Source organism: Scyliorhinus torazame, chromosome 17 (assembly GCF_047496885.1).
Source record: "Scyliorhinus torazame isolate Kashiwa2021f chromosome 17, sScyTor2.1, whole genome shotgun sequence".
In the NCBI taxonomy this organism is placed as follows: Eukaryota; Metazoa; Chordata; class Chondrichthyes; order Carcharhiniformes; family Scyliorhinidae; genus Scyliorhinus; species Scyliorhinus torazame.
The window spans coordinates 52163919-52185090 of NC_092723.1; the positions used below are offsets into that span (position 1 = coordinate 52163919).

General features: G+C 45.2%; 1 protein-coding gene across 8 annotated transcripts in view; it reads left to right on the forward strand.

Moving 5' to 3' along the window:
• LOC140393873 (neuron navigator 1-like) overlaps positions 1 to 21172 on the forward strand; it is a 970643-nt gene that overhangs the window by 894042 nt on the left and 55429 nt on the right. For 7 of the 8 annotated variants that reach the window (XM_072480425.1, XM_072480424.1, XM_072480429.1 and 4 more), the window contains 3 exons: positions 3037 to 3215; positions 7038 to 7191; positions 16747 to 16915. In XM_072480425.1, coding sequence (XP_072336526.1) covers positions 3037 to 3215; positions 7038 to 7191; positions 16747 to 16915 — 502 coding nt within the window. The remainder of the gene's footprint in view (positions 1 to 3036; positions 3216 to 7037; positions 7192 to 16746; positions 16916 to 21172) is intronic. The other variant, XM_072480430.1, reaches the window with a different exon arrangement.

Below are 21172 nucleotides of genomic sequence, written 5' to 3' on the forward strand. Positions count from 1 at the left end.
CCTGGGTTCAATTCCAACCTTAGGCGACTGTCTGTGTGAAGTTTGCACATTCTCCCCGTGTCGGCATGGGTTCCTCTAGTGCTCTGATTTCCTCCCACAGTCCAAAGATGTACAGGTTATGTGGATTATTCATGTTAAAATTGGCCCTTTGTGTCCAAAGATGTGCAAGTTAGGTGGAGTTATGAGGTTACGAGGATAGTGTGAGATGTTGGGCCGAGCGAGGGTGTTACTTCAGAGGGTCAGTCAGTCTTCTGGGAAATGTAACTGACAAACTCAGCAACTAAAGTGAATGGAAAATGAAGGAGTTAATTTATTTCATAGATTCTAATTGACTGATCAGAGTAGTAATTCCAGTTATTTAATTTATTTAATCACACTTTCCCACAACACAAAAAACAATAAAGCAAGCCACACTACCCTATCAGCATCTAACTTAACTTGTCCTGGTTATACCTTTTCATTGAATCTGTGCAGCTGTCTCCTTTAATGGAAGCTTGTTTCTTTACATAGAATAGAATCATAGAATAGAATATCTGCAGTGCAGATGGAGGACATTTGGCCCATCGAGTCTGCACCGACCCTCGGAAAGAGCAACCTACATAGGCCCACGCCCCCGCCCTACCCCCATAACCTATGGACACGAAGGGGCAATTTAGCATGGCCAATCCACCTAACCTGCCCATCTTTGAACTGTGGGAGGAAACCGGAACACCCTTGTGCAAACTCCATATAGACAGTTATCTAAGGCCTGAATTGAACCCAGGTCCCTGGCGCTGTGAGCGAGCAGTGCTGACCACAATGCCACTGTGTCGCCCTCGAATCTCTCTTAGCCGTCTTTTTCTGAATTGACTCACTGACCATGGGCTGAATAATATGGGAATAATATGGAATAATGGCCCATTCCCGTCCCCCCCACTTTGACTTTCGCAATAGGGCAAAAGTCCAACCTTCTGGAACAGCAGTTCCATCAGTTCTGCCAGCACTTGATGACAAGCCAAATTGACCCTTAATTATTCACTTAAATAGGTTGGGCAGGCTGCCAATTTCAGTGCCCGTCCCCTGTATTTAGTGAGCTTGTGGAGTGATGGGAAGGTGGTGAGATTGCGTCCACCCTAATTTATTTTCAGCCCTGTGGGAAACATGCCTGCTGGGGGCACATAAAATCCATTCCCATCTCGTAAGCCCTTTTGATTTTCTTCCTGGACAGGAACTTTACTGTTGGACCTCTGGCTCTTTCTCCTTCTGTGGGTTGGCTATCAGAGTTGTTTGTTCAACCAACCAGCACTCCTGGATCAAAGCCCTGAACAATTACAACCCACTGCTCTCAAAGTGAATGAGGTCGTCCCAACACAATGAGTCATGATGGTTCACAGGGAAGCTTGGGTGAACTTCCATTGTTTAATCCAGGCGTGGTTTCAACACACATCTTCCCTCCTCATCCCGCTTCTGCCTTTAAAGCTCAGTGAATGGAATTTAACTTAAGTGAAATACTGGTATATAAATCATGCCCATTCAAATCAATAATCCCAAGATATGAGATTCACTGAACCTTTAACTCAAAATTACCCATCTGCTTTGTCGTGGGGCTGATGCTTTCCCCTGGAACACTCCATAATCATTATTTGTAAAAGCAAGTAAGTTGTTTTTCTCTCTCTCTCATTTGCTATTTGGTTTTAAATACCTTTACTCTGGTGTCCACCCAATTCCGTGGACTTGTCCACACCTTTATGTAAATTTAAAATCGTAAAATTGTTTGAAGAGGAGGAAAACTAGAAGGCATGTTTTTGGTTGGGCATGCCCCTCTTTCCTACCTCATCTTCTACTTGTACTGTTTCTTTCCCATTGCCGTTCATGTTGACCTGATTATATGGCCATGACAATGTGAAATGGGGCGCTGCAATGTGTTTTGGCAGAAAGTGCAGACCATTGTCGGTTAGGGTGCGAGCGTATTTAGGATAAATTTTATTTTTAATGTCATTTGCAAAACATATATTTCAATTTGGTGAATATATTTGATATGGTGATATACTGTATCACATCTCCTTATATTGAGGGAAGATGCATTTTTTGAAGGGGGTGGTTCAAAGAATCCATGTCATGACAGCCCTAAAATCATCATGTATGACTCCAGTCTGTGATCCCTTGTAACGTTGCATATTACTGAAGTTGTTGACATTTTTACATCCGACAGGATTGCATCTGACAGGAAGTATTCCACCACATGTGCCTGAGATTTGTATAACTCTCTGATGTACTATAAATGACATTTCCTTTATTTACATTACAGTAACATAACATTTTGGAATAATTTTCTTTATTCTAATCAAATAGGCAGAACTAAATTCCAATTGGAAAAATTGGGTCAGTTAAACCTCCAACAATGTTTATACTTCTGCTTCCAGGTTGAGCCGTAAGCAAGAATGTGGTCTTTGTAGAACAAAATGGTGTTTTTGCACTCAAATTAAAATTGTGGGGTCAATTGTTGGACATCTGGAGCAGTGAAGGACTGGACTAGTCTTCACAAGCTTGGGTTTAAAACGTGAGACTCATCTGGTCGTATTGTGCAACTTCCATTCAGTGAGCTTTGCCAGATTTAATTCGGGTGACTGGGTGGAGTTCCTTATTGAGGTTCAGGGAATGTTTAAAATTAAAGAATCTCACACTACCCAGCTGTGTAGCATACAGCAAATCACTGTGAAGGACTTCATGTCCCAGAGCCATCTATTTCCGAGCTAAAGGAAGACTCTTGCCACAAAAAAAAATTGAAAAGAGGAAAATAAATGTTTGAAGTCTTTTCTTTTTTGTTTAAGAAAATGCTGTTCCCTCACTTTAACCTCCTTTGAGGCCCTCACGGAAATGTGCTTCATGCCTGAAGATTACACGTTTTCCAAACTTGCATCATTTTTCTTTTGCTTTTCCTTCCCACAAGTAGAAAGTGCTTACGCAGGCAGGAAGCCCATTGCTTTGTAGGTTGTTACCTTTGCGTGTTTGAAAAAAAATTGTTAGACCATGCTGTAAATATCTACTCTTTTCCAGCTGAGAAGCTCATTTAAGCAAGCCTTTACCCTCAAAAAGGCACCTAAATCAGCATCCTCGTATTCCGACATTGAAGAAATAGCAACACCGGATTCTTCAGTGCCATCTTCGCCGAAAGTGCAGCGTGAAGATGCAGATCCATCATCTGTCCCCATTAAACCATCGCATTCATCCACTGAGTAAATAGCGATCTAAAAATATTTTCAGTTTGTTTTGTTTACGAGTTTATTAATGGTTCATGGAAGCATTAATGCTAATTTGCTGAATAGTCATGAAAATAACAAAAGAAAGGCTTGCATTTATATAGCACCTTTCTGAACTCAAAGTGTTTTACAGCCAATTAAATCATTTCAAAGTGTAGTCATTGGTCTAATGTAGAAAATATAGCTGCCAATTTGTACACAGCAAGCCACCACAAATAGTGATGTGATGATCACCAAATAATCTGTTTTAATGTTTTGGTTAAGGGATGAATCAGGCATGGCACCAGATGAAAACTCCCTTGTTTTTCTTCAAAATAGTGTTGTGGGCCCTTTTACGTCCACCTGAGAGGACAGACAAGGTCTTGGTTTAATATCTTGTCAGAATATGATACATTTTTAGTTTGTCTTGCATGTAGGTTTCATCAATCTTTTATTAATTATTTCATGGGATGTCGGTGTCACTTGCAAGGCCAGCATTTGTTGCCCATCCCTAATTGTCCTTGACTTAAGTGGCTTTCTGGGCGATTTCAGAGGGCAGTTAAGAGTCAACCAGGTAAGGATGGCAGATTCCTTCCCACAAGGACATTCGTGAATAAGATGAGTTTTTACAACAATCGCTGATAGCTTCATGTTCACCAGTATTGAGACTAGTTTTCAGTTCAAGATTTTATTATTTGAATTCAAGTTCCACGAGCTGCAATGGAGAGATTTGAACCCATGTCTCCAAGGCATTAGCGTATGTTGCAATTTGCCTTTGAGGGATTGCAGCACAACATCACTTGAAAGAAAGTGTGTCGCGTAACAACATTTTAGTTTTGCTTTTGCTTTCAGTAGAGTGTACACACAGCACTGTAGTTCTGATATCTTCCTGATTTCTATAGATGTCTGTATGCTCCCATGTGTCTAGTTTAAACAAATGAACCCACAAATTATTTATCCAACTTCTTGTCAGTCATTGGTGCCTTTACATTATTGCAAGAACACATGACATAGGAATTAGGAGAAGAAGTAGGCCATTCAGCCCTTTGAGCCGGCTCCACCATTCAATCAGGTCACGGCGGATCTCTTCCTGGTCTCAAATCCACCTCCCCACCTGTTCCCCATATCCCTTTAACCTGTTTTTTATTAGAAATATATTTATCTCCTTCTTGAAACCATTTAATGACTCAGATTCCACCGCACTATGGGTCAGTAAATTCCACAAATTTGCCACCTTCTGCGAGAAGTAGTTCCTCCTCATCTCACCGTCGACCGTCTCTCAACCTATATCTGTGACCTCTCATTCTAGATTGCCCCACAAGGGGGAACATTTGGTCTACATTTACTTTAACAATCCCATTTAGTATTTTATACACCTCAATCAGATCCCCTCTCATCCTTCTAAATTCCAGCGAGTACTAAGCCCAAACAGTTTAATCTCTCCTCATATATCAATCCTTAATCCAAGAATTAATCTGGTGAACCTCCTCTGAACTGCCTCCAATGCCACCACATCCTTCCTCAAATCAGGGGACCAAAACTGGACAAAATAATCCAGATGTGGTCTCACCAACACCCTTGCAACAATACTTCTCTACTTCTATATTCCAGTCCTTATGCAATAAACACTAGCATTCCATTTGCCTTTTTAATTACCTGCTGGTGTGCAGCAGTGGTTCCTCCAAAGCAACATAGTGATCAGACTGGCAGCAAACTAAGTACAGGTACAACATGATGAACAGTCTCAGATCGTACCTGGCATAATCAATGAGAGCCCTTGGATAAAAATGTGACAGTCTAAAGGTGGAGCCACATGTTGTTTCCCTCTGCCCACTCACCAATTTGAGGGACACTGTGCAAAGCCCTGTGCCAAATTGGAACCAGAATCCTTCACACTCCTTGACAGTGAAGGAAGACTTTCTGGCAGCTTCCTATGGAACAAATATTTTGTTATATATTCCCGTTAGCCACGTCCTGTAAGGTGTCCCAGCGAAGACCTCGTCTGAATTCTGGTGAAGCAGAATCAATGTGCAGACTTGCCCTCCAGCGAATGTTGTTCATCACCCTCGACTTGCTGATCCTCCACTATCCGGCGAGGTTGCGCTTCTTGGGAATCTGAAAGAAAAATGCAGAAGGATGAGGTGAAAATGAAATGTAATGAAAATCGCTTGTTGTCACAAGTAGGCTTCAAATGAAGTTACTGTGAAAGGCCCCTGGTCGCCACATTCCGGCGCCTGTTCGGGGAGGCTGGTACGGGAATTGAACCGTGCTGCTGGCCTGCCTTAGTCTGCTTTAAAAGCCAGTGATTTAGCCCTGTGCTAAACCAGCCCCTAAACCAGGTTGTGTTGCTGGGAAGTTGTAAAAGTATGAAATGCATGCTTGCACCATCTGTAACTTGTAACTCTGAAAATAAAGTTTGATTTTGAAGAAGGATTAGGAATGAAGATACCATCATTTCTTTGGTCTCAATCCTACCACTGGCCATAACGTCAGCAATGACTGCTCCAGTCCTCAAGCTTAAAATTCTCAGCCTTGTGCTTAAACTCCTCCATTGACTTTTCCCACGCTATGGGGGCGACTTGCCGCCCCCCGATCTCCGTCAGAGAGAATGGAAACAAAGCAGACCAAGGCAGGCCAGCAGTACGGTTCAATTCCCGTACCAGCCTCCCCGAACAGGCGCCGGAATGTGGCGACTAGGGGCTTTTCACAGTAACTTCATTTGAAGCCTACTTGAGACAATAAGCGATTTTCATTTCATTTCATTTCAAAATCTAGCGAGATTGCGTTTCCCGTTTTTCTCCCCCCTCGCCGGTGATCCCGTCTATCAGGCTCCACCCCACCAGAATGATGACAAACCACTCCCACTCATTGTTTCTTCTTTAAAGAGGCTCAATATTTGGGGAGAAAACTGATCTGTGCAACAGGAGAGTTACACGCCAGTTTTCAGTCTGAGCCTTAGATAAAATGGGATAAGATTCCGCCCTATGTCTGTAACCTCCTCCAGACGTACAACCTATCAACATCTCTGAAACCCGGATCTTGCATATCCCGGAGACCATCACCGAACCATCAACAGCTTTACCTTCAGCTGCCAACACCTTAAAGTCTAGAATTTGTCTGCCCCACCTTTAAGATCCTCCTTAAACACTACGGCCGGGATTCTCCGATCCGAGTTTGCCCCGCCATGTCTGCCAGCAAGAACGGAGAATTTGGCTCAGCCAAAACTTCATTCACTGCAGGGAGACCGGAGAATCTTGCCGGCATGAACGGACGGAGATTCTCGCCTACGTCTTTTATCAGACATTGAGTTACCTTTCCTCATCTCTTGTTATAATAATAATAATCTTTCATGGTCACAAGTATGAAGTTACTGTGAAAAGCCCCTAGTCGCCACATTCCGGTGCCTGTTCGGGTAAGCCGGTACGGGAATTGAACCCGCGCTGCTGGCCTTGTTCTGTTGTCCAGCCCACTGAGCTAAACCGGCCCAGATGACCATTTATATGACCTGGTGCCAAAGTTTTGTTTGATTATGCTCCTGTGAAACACTTTGGGGCTTTTACTATTTTAGAAATGCTATATAAATGCAAGTTGTTGCAATTAAGTCAAAGATAAGCTAAGATCACATTGAACGGTGCAACAGGTTCGAGGGGCTGGATGACCTATTCTTGTTCCTACATTCCCACAGATCATAACACGTGTGCTGCATTTTATTAATGATGGCTCTCTAATTAAATTGACTGTATTAACTTGAGAGTTTCTGACATGGCATGAAAGTGCTCTTGTTGTCCTGAAAAGAATAAGAACATGTTTTTGATGCAGGGTTTATGACTCCCATGAGCCTGAGCTGAAGGAGGTATCAAGCCTGCGGAATGAGTTATGGGATAAGGAAAGGAAGCTAACAGATATTCGCCTGGAGGCACTTAGTTCAGCTCATCAGCTGGAGCAGTTACGAGAAGCCATGCATAATATGCAGGTATGTTGTAAACCATGTAAGGGAATAAAACTGCTACAAATGCTGGCAATTTGCTTCATGCCAGTAAATGTTGTCTCGTTGAGTCAATCTTAATCCTTATCCAGTTACTAAGTGTCTTCAAACGTGTCCAAAGTTTGGTGCATAATGATTGTAACATTTGTCATATGTGTCGGGATATAGCAGATGCACACTGCATGAGAACAGTTAACTTTAAGAAGTATTGCCAGACCTGTTATTTTAAAGATGGAAGCTTCTAGCATTTGATGAGCAGTCTGCCTTGGCTGAAGGATCCTGTGGACAACCGCAGTCCCTCCGCTCAATGGGTGGTTGGGCACTCATCTGCTTTTGGCAAGATCTGAAGGGCATGCTGATATTTTATACACCCAGCATCTGTGACGATCTTAACCATCTTTAGTTAGCAAGAACCTGATTTACTTTATTAACGTCATTAGTCTAATTTACGTTTTCCAAACTTGATTAACATTAAATTATTTGTCTTCAGATATGTCACAGCCTTTTACTTGCACTGGGCTTTCATTGGAAGTAATATCTTGAAAGGAGCCTGTATACATAAAATCAATTGTTTTTGAAGTCTTTGAAACAAATGACTTTTGTGATTTTCAGATTAAATTATTTATGAGATTCGATTGTAGCCGTAACCCCACATTGTCCTAATTCTTGCTCTTAGGAGTACTTCTGAAAAATAATGAGCAATTTAAAAAGTTCATTTGGTATCTAACAACTATCATTTGCAGATGCACCAGATGGTTATGCACCATGCATTGCGTGATGATAAATGTAGTGTAAACATGTGAATGTAGTGAATATGTCAGAAACAACAGCCAGATTGAAAAACCGCAGTAGTGAGAAATTACAATATTTTTTTCAAGGAATGTTCATGATATGTTCCTATTTGTCCCTAAATGTTCTGTGTAAATAAAAGAACACTCAATCTGGGCAAACATGCCACAAGATCCCCAAATCCCTGAGCCTCCCTACTTCAATATACGCTCTGATGTGTTTTATATGTTGGATTAACACAGACTGCAACTCGATGCAGTATCACTTGAAAACAGGCTTCCAACGCTGTAGATGGTTCAACACTGCTTTATTGAACTTGCCAAGTAATGTACATAGTTCGCTGTGGGTCAACACTCTAATGATCTAAGCTTGCTAACCTGGTCTGGCTTGCCCAGACTTGCTCTGTGCCATGTGTAGTAGGTGCTGACTGTACATTGCACCCTGACTGTTGTTACAGCTATCACCAGTGTGAAGAGGCCAAGCCTTCCTGCCTCGTGTGTTTTATACTGGTAATGTACCCTGTAGTGTCTTGCCTGGTGATTGGTTGTTCTGAATTCTGTATGGTGATTGGCTCCTGTGTGTGTCCATCACTGCCTCTCTGTATCTCATTATGAACATGAGTGCATATTATGACATCTCCCCTTTTTGAATATATTTTGGATGCTTGTGGCTGTGTGCTTGTATTTATATGTGTGACTATGTGCAAAATGGTGAGTGAGTGAACATATATACATGGGAAGGTGTCTATCCTGCATATACAGAACAAGGTGAACAAAATTTACACAGTTAAAGTCTATAAGTCCAGTCTTTGTGGTGGGCGACCGATTCTTGTCGACCACCTCAGAGGTGGCGGGGGGACGCCGGCCTCTCGACAGGCGGGATTGCTGCCAGATTGGCGGGCTCGTGGTTTGAAATGTCCGGAAGAGGTGTCTCGACATACGGAGGGGTGTGGTCAGGTGGCGGTGGGCAGGCAACTTTGCACAGTGCCCTTCTGTTCCGCCTGAGGATGGAGCCATCAGCCATGCGAACAACGAAAGACCTGGGGGAAGCCTGTCTTATAACAACAGCTGGGGCTGACCAACCTCCCTCAGGCAGCTTGATGTGAACAACATCTGCTGGAGCCAGCACAGGCAAATCAGTGGCATGAGCGTCATACGTGACCTTCTGCTGGCCCCTGAGTCGCTGCACTTTTCTTAGCACCGTGAGGTGATCAAGGACTGGAACATGGATGGCTGGAACAGTTGTCCGCAGGTTGCGATTCATGAGTAGTTGAGCCGGAGACAGACCAGTCGAGGGACTGCCCTGTATGCCAACAGTGCAAGGTTAAAATCAGATGCAGAGTCTGCAGCCTTGCAGAGCAGCTGCTTGACAATGTGGACCCCTTTTTCCACCTTCCCGTTTGACTGTGGATAATGAGGACTGGATGTGACATGTTTGAAGTGGTAGGATTGTGTAAAGTTGGACCACTCTTGGCTGTGGAAACATGGACCGTTGTAGCTCATCACTGGGAGTGGTATACCGTGCCTGGCAAACGTCTCCTTGCAGGCCTTGATGACTGATTTTGACGTGAGGTCCGACAGCTTCACAACTTCTGGGTAGTTCGAAAAGTAATCGATCAGAAGTACATAGTCACACCCATTTGCTTGAAAGAGATCTATTCCCACCTTGGACCACGGAGAGGTCACAAGCTCATATTGTTGGAGCGTATCCTTGGGTTGAGCTGGTTGGAATCTCTGGCATGTGGTGCAATTGAGGACCATATTGGAGATGTCCTGGCTAATCCCAGGCCAGTAAATTGCCTGTCGAGCTCTGCGTCGGCATTTCTCGACTCCAAGGTGACCCTCATGGATCTGCTTGAGCACCATGGCCTGCATGCTGTGGGGGCTAACAATTCGATCCAGTTTCAGAATGATCCCTTCAACAACCATCAAATCATCCTTGACATTAAAAAACTGGGGGCATTGCCCCTTGCGCCACCCATTTGCGAGGTGGTGCATTACCCTTTGCAGCAGAGAGTCTTTGGCAGTTTCTGCTCGTATCTGGACGACACGTTCATCAGTGGCCGGGAGGTTGCTGGCGCACATCTGCACCTGTGCCTCAATTTGGCGAGCGAAGTCTACATGTTCGCAGGGCGTGGTGATGGATCTGGATAGGCGTCTGCGATTATCAGCTCCTTGCCCGGTGTGTAGACGAGGTCGAAATCATATCGGCGGAGTCGCAGAAGAATGCGCTGTAGCCGGGGCGTCATGTCATTTAAATCCTTCTGGATGATGTGGACTAAGGGTCTGTGGTCTGTTTCCACCGTGAACTTTGGCAGACCGTATATCCTTGGACGGGTCAAAGAACACCAGGACTGGGGCCTTGGTGAGCTTTGCCTTGAGCTCCATCCACTCCGCTTGATGTGTTGGTGTCCACTGGAATACTGGGGTCTTTTTTACTAGATGTCGGAGGGCTGTGGTGTGGGATGCCATGTCAGGAATGAATTTTCTCACAAAATTCACCATCCCCAGGAAGCATAGTACCGCCTTTTTGTCGTCTGGGGTCTTCATGGCATTGATTGCCATTTCTTTGTTGGAATCATGTTGCACACCCTACTGGGATATTTGGTCACCCAGAAACGATTGATGACAGACCAAATGAGCATTTGGCCCTGTTTGGCTTGAGGCTATTCTCGTGGACCCTTTTAAAGACCTGTTTGAGCCGATCTATGTGCTCCTCGGGGGTCGTGGACCAGATTATCACGTCATCCACATAGATTTGCACACCATCGATGCCCTCCATCATTTGCTCCATTATGCGATGAAAGACTTTGGAGGCTGAAATGATACCGAAAGGCATGCAGTTGTAACAGTACCTGCCTCGGCGCCGTGAGACTACAGTGCTACCACTGCGCCACCGTGCTGCCCTGGAGTAGCGATTTCTGGCATGTTCATGGACAACGCATGTTTCGATGGCGATCGGGAGGGTCATACATTTGATTAGTCGGAATGGACCCCGAAAACGATCTGATCCCGGATCATGGAATCAGCAGTTGAGTCATAGTTACATGACTGTGCTAAGATGCGGAGATGGGTCAAAAAGGAGTGAAAAGGTTCGTCCTTACCCTGAAGCCTCTGTGGAAGATGTACCGTTCAAAGCGCTCATTTAGCTCGACTTCACAGTGGCTGTCGAAATTTTGCAGAATGGTCTGCAACTTTGCTTTATCTTCTCCTTGGGCAAACGTGAGCAAGTTAAAAATGTGGATGGCGTGACCCCCGCCGTCGACAGGAGCAGCGCGATTTTCTGGCATCTGATGCTTCCTCAAGGTCGGATGCCGCGAGGTGTAGGGGGAACTTCTGTCTGAAGACCCTCCAGTTGGCGCCGAGGTTTCCGGAGCTGCGGAGGGGCCTGGATCTTTTCCATACCGCTGGCTGTTTGCTACTTGCTTTCCGGTCGTTTCAGATTTACTCGAGGTCGGTCCGTTAGAGTTAATAGTTTTCAGGTACCATGATGTGTTATATATGTTGGATTAACACGGACTGCAACTCGATACAGTATCACTTGAAAACAGGCTTCCAACGCTGTAGATGGTTCAACACTGCTTTATTGAACTTGCCAAGTAATGTACATAGTTCGCTGCGGGTCGACACTCTATTGATCTAAGCTTGCTAACCTTGGTCTGGCTTGCCCAGACGTGCTCTGTGCCATGTGTAGTAGGTGCTGACTGTACATTGCACCCTGACTGTTGCATCAGCTATCACCAGTGCGAAGAGGCCGAGCCTTCCTGCCTCGTGTGTTTTATACTGGTAATGTACCCTGTAGTGTCCTGCCTGGTGATTGGTTGTTCTGTGTGGTGATTGGTTCCTGTGTGTGTCCATCACTGCCTCTCTGTATCTCATTATGAACATGAGTGCATATTATGACACGCTCAAGGGTGCTTCATAGAAAAATCCATCCAAAACAACAACTATCTTCATCTCACATTAAAAAACTGTTTTTGGACCTCCATCTACTATACACAGCCTCTCAGGTGAGAGAATGGTTGGGCATATGCACACAGTCTCTTCCAACTGATTACTGAGAGTATTTCGAGAGTTGCCAAGACCGGATCACCCATTGATTTGCTCCCTCCCATGAAGAAACATCTTTCCTTCACTCAGCACTTGACAGTCCAGATGGAATCAAGAACTTGCTGTGCAGAAAATTGTTGGCACAAAGTTACATCCAGTTACTCGTGTACATTATTACTCCAATGTCCATGTTATGTCTTCTTGTTCCCAAAGGTATGCTCAAAATGTTGGAGCTTCATTGCATGTATTTTTTACAACTCTCCATTTGGCTGGTGGACTGATACATTCCATTGCTTGACACCTGACTGCAGTAAATGTGGCACCCTTGGTGTACAAACTCATAACAATTAGTTCCGATTTCTTTTTGAATAATGTAACAATATAAAGGCCACACATCCAATCACATTTTAAAACACAATTGAATTAATATAATAAGCCATGGTATTTCTTATTTTAATAGTGCCAACACCCTTACTCACATCTGGGGACTTGTGCCATAATTGGGAGAGATGTCCCACAGGCTAGTCATTCCCACCAGATCATATCTCACAGCTAATGTCCCAGACACCACCTTAAACATCTCTGATTTTTCCTGACTAACCGGCACAAGAGACCTAAAAGAGGCTTCAGCACAATGGTACACAGTCGGGAGGGTGTTGCCCTCAAAGTCCTCAACATTGACTCCGGACTCGATGAAATCATGGGCCACACAGTTAAGGTTGGCAAGGGAACCTGCTGCTAATTACCAGCTACCATCCTCCCTCAGTCGATGAATCAATACTCCTTAATGTTGAACACCATTTGGAGGAACCACCGATGATGGCAGGGGCCAGAATATACTCGGAATGGAGGACTTCAATGTATTACAATCCCAGCTGATGTTGCTACCGGACAAATCAGATCCGAGGAGGGAGCACAGCTTCATAGATCCTAACTTTTATTTTTTGTTTAGATTCATGGATGAACAGTGACAGGGCTGCCAATGAACTTGTAACAAAGGAATAGAATATTTATTAAATATGATAAGATTAACTATAATGCACTACTCCTTTACCCTGGCTATACGTTTACAGATTTGTAAGGATAATACAAGTTACAAACTTTATCCTCTACTCTATTATTCTCAATGAGTACACAGTCAATGTTAACCAATAGGTGAAATGTGGTCAGACACACCAAACTCTCAAACCAAGTGACCAATAAAACATCTATGGATTTCTCAATTCACCCTCAAAGCTTGTCACACTGTGATCCAACTGGCATTACGGGAACTCTGACTTTCACATGAGGGTTTCCAAACTCTACTGTCAAAGAACACGTCTTGAAATCGTCACCAAACCAACGGCCTCATCAACAAGGATCCACCTCCAGGATTTCCCTCTCCTTGTGGTATTCCTCTACCCTGGATTGCCACATGCATTCAAGCTTCCATGCAATCTCTTAGGTAACCAGCTGCACCAACAGAACACCACTGCTTCATGGGTGCATAGGTAGGAGTGACTACCGCACAGTCCATGTGAAGACAAAATCCCATTCTCACACCCTCTATTATATTGTGTGACACTACCTAAATGGGATATATTTTGAATCAAACCAGCAACTCAAAACTGGGAATTCCTGAGGCACTGTGGGTTATCAGCAACAGGAGAATTGGATTCAACTACAATCTGTAACCTCATGGAATGGCATATCTCCCACTCTACCATTATCATCAAGCAAAGGAATCAACCTGGTTCAATAAAGAGTGCAGGAAGAGCACCAGACATACCTAAAATGAGGTGTCAACCTGTCAAAGCTACAACACAGGACAACCGCAGTGGATGCAGTATGTGATGGGCAGAGCTAATTGAAGCCACAACCAACTGATCAGATCAAAGTCCTGCAATGCTGCCATATCCAGTTGTGAATAATGTTGAATAAGATGGACAATCAAGCAAGCTAGCTGGAGAAGGAGATTCTACAAATACCCCCAGCTCCAATGATAGGGAACACAGCACACCAGTGCAAACGACAAGGCTAAAGCACTTGCACCCATCTTCAGCCAAACATTTCGATTGGATAATCTTGGTCTCCTCCTCAGGTCTGCATGATCACAGATTCCAATCTTCAGCCAATTTGAGTCACTACACTTGACATCACGAAATAGCTAAAGGCTCTGGATAACGAAGCGGCCAATGGTCTTGACAACATTCCTGTTGTAGTACTGGTGACTTGTGCTCTTGAACTAGCTGTGTCCCTAGCCAAGCTGTTCCAGTACAGCTACAATACATGGCAATGTGGAAAATTGCCAAGGTATGTCCTGTCCACAAAAAGCAGGACAAATCCAACCCAGTCATTCACTGTCCCATCAGTCTACACTTGATCATCAGGAAAATGATGGCAGCTGTCAATAGCTGTGCTATAAAGTGCCATTTACTCAGCACTAACCTGCTCACTGATACTCAGCTTGCGTTCTGCCAGGACCACCTGGCTCCTAACCTGATTACAGCCTTGGTTTCACCACGGACCAAATAACTGAATTCCAGGGGTGGGAGTGACTGCCCTTGACATCAGGGGCGGGATTCTCCGGGAAGCGGCGGGGCGGGCAGAAACGGCGCAGTGGAGTGGCGGGAACCACTCTGGCGTCGGGCTGCCCCAAAGGTGCGGAATCCTCCGCATCTTCAGGGGCTAGGCCAGCACCGGAGTGGTTTCCGCTCCGCCGGCCGGCGTGGAAGCCCTTTGGCGCCGCGCCAGCCGGGGCCGAAGGGACTCCGGCGCGGGTCCGCGCATGCGTGTGAGCGTCAGCGGCTGCTGACATCATCCCCACGCATGCGCAGGAGGGGGTTCACCTTCGTGTAGGAATAGAGTGTCCCTACGGCACAGGCCCGTCCGCGGATCGGTGGGCCCCGATCGCGGGCCAGGCCACCATAGGGGCACCCCCTGGGCGAGACCGCCCCGCGTCCCCCCCCCCCCCGTCCCCGTCCCCCCCCCACCGAGGACGCCAGAGCCCGCCCGCACCACCAGGTCCCGCCGGTCAGGGACCAACTCCAATTTACGTTGGTGGGACCTGCATAGAAAGTGCGGGACTTTGGCCCATCGCGGGCCAGAGAATCGCCGGGGGGGGACCGCCGACCGGCGCGGCGCGATTCCCGCCCCCGCCAAATCTCCGGCACCGGAGAATTCGGCAGCCGGCGGGGGCGGGATTCACGCCACCACCCAGCGATTCTCCGACCCGGCAGGGGGGTCAGAGAATCCCGTCCCAGGGAAGCATTTAACTGTAGCAAGGAACCCTAGAATAACTAAAATCAACGGGAATCCAAGGAAAGCTCTCCATCGGGTGGAGTCATACCTAGCACAAAGGAAGGTGGTTGCATGAGGCCAGTCGTTTAAGACTCAGGACATCGCTAAGGATAGTGTAATTGCCCAACCATCTTTGGCTGCTTCATCAATGCCCCTCCTTGTATCATAAAGTCAGAAGTGTGTATGCTGGGGCAGCACGATGGCGCAGTGGTTAGCACTGCTGTCTCACCAAGGCTCACTTGACAGCACCTTCCAAATCCATAACTTCTATCAGCTGGAGGGACAAGGGCAGCAGACACATGGGAACTTCACCACCTGCAAGCCACACACCGTCCTGAACTGGAACTGTATCGCCATTTCTTCACTGTCACAGCGTCAAAATCCTGGAAATGCCTACAGAACATAACTGTGGGTGCACCTGCACCAGATGGACTGCAGCAATTCCAGAAGGCAGCTCACCACCACCTTCTCAAGGGCAATTAGGGATGAGCAGCAAATGTTGGCCCTGCCAGCGATGCCATATTCCTGTGAAATAATTTTTTTTTAAATAAGAAAGAAGCTGAAATATGGTTGATTATATTGATTTTACTGCTGCCTTGAAATTTATTTTCTGCCTAATGTGTGATGTTATTTTTTTCTCTTTGTGTATAATAACGAGTGATCTGCTTGAAATCAGAATACTCTGTGTATTGACATTTACCCTTAAAAATTGTGATGGTGTAACTGACAGTGGGAATCTTCTATTCCTGCTATTTTTCTTCTGATATATTTTGTGAACCAACATTTCAGAGGATGTATCGGCACTTCAAGTGGAATTTAACCAGTTTGAGACAGATCTTCATGTTCATAATTATGTGACCACAACTAAATAGTGTGATTAGAGTTAACAAAGTGGGGGTAGATTTCCGTCTTTGCCATTTGGATGGCCATCTGGCGCAATGGATTGCCTGCCCTTTATAAAACTTACCTGAGTCCCTTTCCATTCCTTTCAGCAGAATTTATAGACAGGGTTTACAGTGGTCAGGTTTTCTGCTTTGTGGTACCAGCACCCAAGAAGCAAAGGGGGAAAGCTACCCGTGGTTTTCTCAAAGTTTGAAGTAATTTTTCATTTGTGAAACATTTCATTACAAAATTTTCCAAACAGTATTTAAGTCTCTAGCTTAGATTTTGTGAGGTGATTAAGTGAGGACAAAGCTGGATGAATATATTTTCTGGAAAATACAATATGCGCTCAAATGGATTTCTTTTTTCTGCAAAGAATTATATTCAATTCGTTAAGTAGTGCAAATATCAAAAACCATGTACAAATGAAATCGGAAGCAGAGGCTTTGGTGCGCAGTTGTGTGTTTCATTTTATGACTTGCTTGTAATCTCAATGCAAAATAAGAGGCAAATGTCTTCATTAAATTAATCTTGCCTTTTATAGGTGGAAATCGAGGCATTAAAATTTGAAAATGACCGTCTCAAAGCGGATACAGGTACTGGAGCTCCACAGGCTGTAACATTATCGTCTGCCACTTCCTCACCTCGGCGATCATTAGGGCTCACCTTAGCTCATTCATTCAGTCTAAGCCTTACAGATTCTGTTGACCAAGGTAATGACGAATGCATATTTTATGCTGTACTTTCATATGTTTGTCTTGAAAAGAGCTTTGACACACAAAACAGAAAAGACTGAAACTCACTGCCCCACAAGAAGATTTTCATTGAATCCAATGCTAATTAGACTGCTAGAACTGATTTCACAATGATCTTTGCCTCTGGCTTTACTGGGAGCTTAACTTGGAAAGCTGACGTCTATCCCCCCGCAATCAGCCATTGTTGTTTCCCCCTGCCTCTTCTTACTGGCAATTCTCTTTGGCTCCTTTCTATTCAGTCTCCCATTTGACTTATTCCTGGTTAATCAATCTGCTTCAAAGGTGACACCAGACTGATGAGAGGAACTTAATGGGATTTGCGTGCTCAATCACTTGACTTAACATTATTATCCCATGATTACCCTTTAGTTAAGAATTTCATAAAGATATTTCCACAGCAGCTTATCGTAACTCATGCATTGAGTTATTTTGAGGTGCAGCGATATGTATTCCAACTCATCCAGTTCTCGAATAATCACTGCCTAGACGCTCATGTGCACTTACTGGGTGTGGATCTTGTAAGATCTTCCCTTTTACTGTCCATATAAATTTAGCTTTGTCATGTTTGTTAGCTCAGTTGAAGAGAGAAAGAAGTGAAAGAGGTTGCATTTATATAGTCCTTTATCAAATTTCATGATGGCCCAAAATATATAATAATTAGCAACTCAATAAATGCACTTCCAGAAAATGAATCTGATGTGAGAATTGTGTCATTTGACAATTTCTCAGACAGCGAGGGGAACAGCCAACATTACAGCTGCCCTGAGTTTGCTTCTGTTCTACTTCCTGTTGCGTGACCATTGAGAGGCTAGGAATTGTAAGGAAGGAGGGTGGCACAGTGGTTAGCACCGCTGCCTCACAGCCCCAGGGACCCGATTTCAATTCAGGTCTTAGTTGACTGTATGTGTGGAGTTTGCACGCTCTCCCTGTGTCTGCGTGGGTTTGCTGCGGGTGCTCCGGTTTCCTCCCACAGTCCAAAGATGTGCAGGTTAGGTGGATTGGCCATGCTAAATTGCCCCTTAGTGTCCAGGGATCTGTACGTTAGGTTAAGGGGTTATTGGGATAGGGTTGGGAAGTGGGCTTGAGTGGAGAGCACTTTCAGAGGGCTTGTACATACTCGATGGGCTGAATGGCCTCCTGCTGCAGTGCAGGAATTATATGATTCTAATTAGATGATTCACCATGCAGATCTTCAGGTCCTGATTACTGCATGGTGGTAGACGGCCTGAAATGGGAGAAATTCAAAGAAAACCTATTTTGTTAAGAGAGAAAAGAAAGAAACGATAATTGTAACAACATTCTGCTGGACTTTACGAAACAGAGGATTCCAGCCTGACTACGACTTTCATGTTAATGCAAGGGGGTTTTGGTACGCATTAAGGTGAACGTGGCAGTATAACTGTTGAGTCATGTCACAATGTGACTTCTGGGCTGTCATGATATTCAGGTAAACATCATAGCACATACATACATACATACATACATACTGATGGACAGATCAACGGACCAATCAACACACTCAACACGACAGGCAAGAGCATACACAGTACAAAACAGGGAACACAACACTTCCTGGGCACTCGAGCAGGAGACGGCTCAGGGCACAGAGCTCATTACAAGCCACTCAGACATCCACCATGTGCTGAGTACCACTACACAATAGAATTAGGAATAAGTCCACAGAATCAAGGGTCATGATCGAACCTCAGTAAACAGTTTACCAGTGTAAATAGATGTTTGAAATAAAACTGCGTTGTACCATTTGCAACCGTGTTGGTTCGTCTGTGTAGCAGAGTACCCAACACTTCATAGTACCAGGTGTGACTTTGGTACCTACCTACAAATACTCCGGAATCTGCCATCCTGCGCCATGGACACCGTCAACACACCGCAGCCGCTGCAAGTCGCTGGAAACCTCGGTGTTAATTGGAAGCTGTTCAAACAGCACTTCCAGTTCTTTCTGGAAGCCAACGAAAAGGAAAGAGCTTCGGACACCAGAAAGATCGCCATCCTCCTCACCACGGCAGGTCAACACGCCATCCATGTCTACAACTCCCTGGTGTTCGCGGAAGGCGAGGACAAGACCAAATACAAGACGGTCCTTCTCAAGCTTGACCAACACTTCAACGTCGAGGTCAACAAGAGTTTTGAGAGGTATCTCTTCCAGCAGCGCCTGCAAGGTAAGGATGAGCCCTTTCAGTCATTCCTTACGCATCTCCGCATCCTCGCGCAGTCCTGCGGTTACGACACCACCTCCGATTCCATGATTCGGGACCAGATCGTTTTTGGGGTCACCTCGGGCACCCTACGCCAGCAGCTCTTAAAAATAAACGGCCTCACCTTAGCCTCCGCAATCGAAGCCTGTGTCCTGCACGATAACGCGACTAGCTGCTATACCCAATTTCAGGCGGCCGAATTGGCGGCGATCCTACAAGGCTGGATCGGCGAGGCAGGCGCCCTACAAGGCCAAATGGGTCCAGGCGATCGCGTTCCTCCCGGCCCGCGGCCCGGACGAGGGCGGCCATTTTGCGCGCTTTTCGAGGCCTCCCGCGCTTGTGCACACAAAAAACTACGGCAACACTGAGGGACGTGATGGGCAGGCGCGCTCGACGCAAGACCGAACTGCGCATTCGCAGTGGCGCAACGAACGCCATGACGTCACGACGTGCGGCAACTGTGGAGCCGCACATTTAAATGGCAGTGTCCCGCCAGAACCCGACAATGCCTCCGCTGTGGCAAGGTGGGCCACTACGCTGCTTGCTGTCGAACAGCTCAACATGTCAATGTTCCCCAACTCCGACAACATAGCAGGGACGTGCGGACCATTCAGCCTCCTTACTACGAGTCGTGCCTAGACGATATCCAGACCAGTGACACATGACCGGGACGCCTTCCGTGTTGCGGTCATTGATGGGAACCGAACGTCTCCAGCCAGGACCCACCAGCTGGTGCAAGTTAACACGATCAATCCGGGTGATGCATAGTGTGCCACACTAACGGTCAACCCAAATTTGTCGCCCACCTACTAGACTGGACTTATGAGACTGCTTGTACATTGAACTCATACTACCACTGTGTTAATATGTTTCTGTTCTTATCGTTACAGGAATTTGTTTTGTCGTTCAACATTTCCCCGTTCTTTGTTTATGGTACAACCTCGTTGTTATGTCGCACCCAACATCGCCCCTTGTATATAGTTTAGCCCCATGTACATGCTGTAAATATTGCACACACACACATTTAGCTACACTCAGTACACATCTCTATTTATGACCACGTAGGCACGTGTTCTTGTAAAAAAAGAGGGGATGTCATGATATTCAGGTAAACATCATAGCACATACATACATACTGATGGACAGTTCAACGGAGCAATCAACACACACAACACGGCAGCCAATAACAGGCAAGAGCATACACAGTACAAAACAGGGACCACAACACTTTCTGGGCACTCGAGCAGGAGACGGTTCAGGGCACGGAGCTCATTACAAGCCACTCAGACATCCACCATATGCTGAGTGCCACTACACGATAGAATTAGGAATAGGTCCATAGAATCAAGGGGCATGATCGAACCTCAGTAAACTGTTTACCAGTGTAAATAGATGTTTGAAATAAAACTGCGTTGTACCATTCGCAACCGTGTTGGTTCGTCTGTGTAGCAGAGTACCCAACACTTCATGGGCCTAATAAATCCAAGTGGTTTCAAGTTGTTTTAACACAGGTGGAATATAACCCCAGTCCAGTCACATTTAAAACTGCACATGGAAGTTGGGTCTCCTGGCACTACATTAACTTGTTATTGAATCTTTTTTAATGCTGTTGGAAAGGAGACCGTTCAACCCATATACTCACGGCATTTAACATAGCCCCCAGGTTATGCCTTTGGAGAACTCCCTCGTAAAGCAGATTCTAAACAACAGGCAAACGTGTCCAGTGGTAAGATCCAGACCTTCTCAGCTGCACCTTGTTTTCAGGTTTTGCCATTCTCAGATCATTAGTGGATTACAATTAAAAGAATAAGAGAAATTTCAAATAAAGATTCATTTTAAAAATATGTTTTAAAAAAACAACAACAAAAGGGGAAGGAAATGGTCATAAAAGAATAATATTGACAGCAATAAAGAGACTATTTTGTCCAAATAAATGTCAGATACAGATGAATTCAGGTAATGACAGAATCAATGAACAAGAGCACAGTATAAGAGTGAG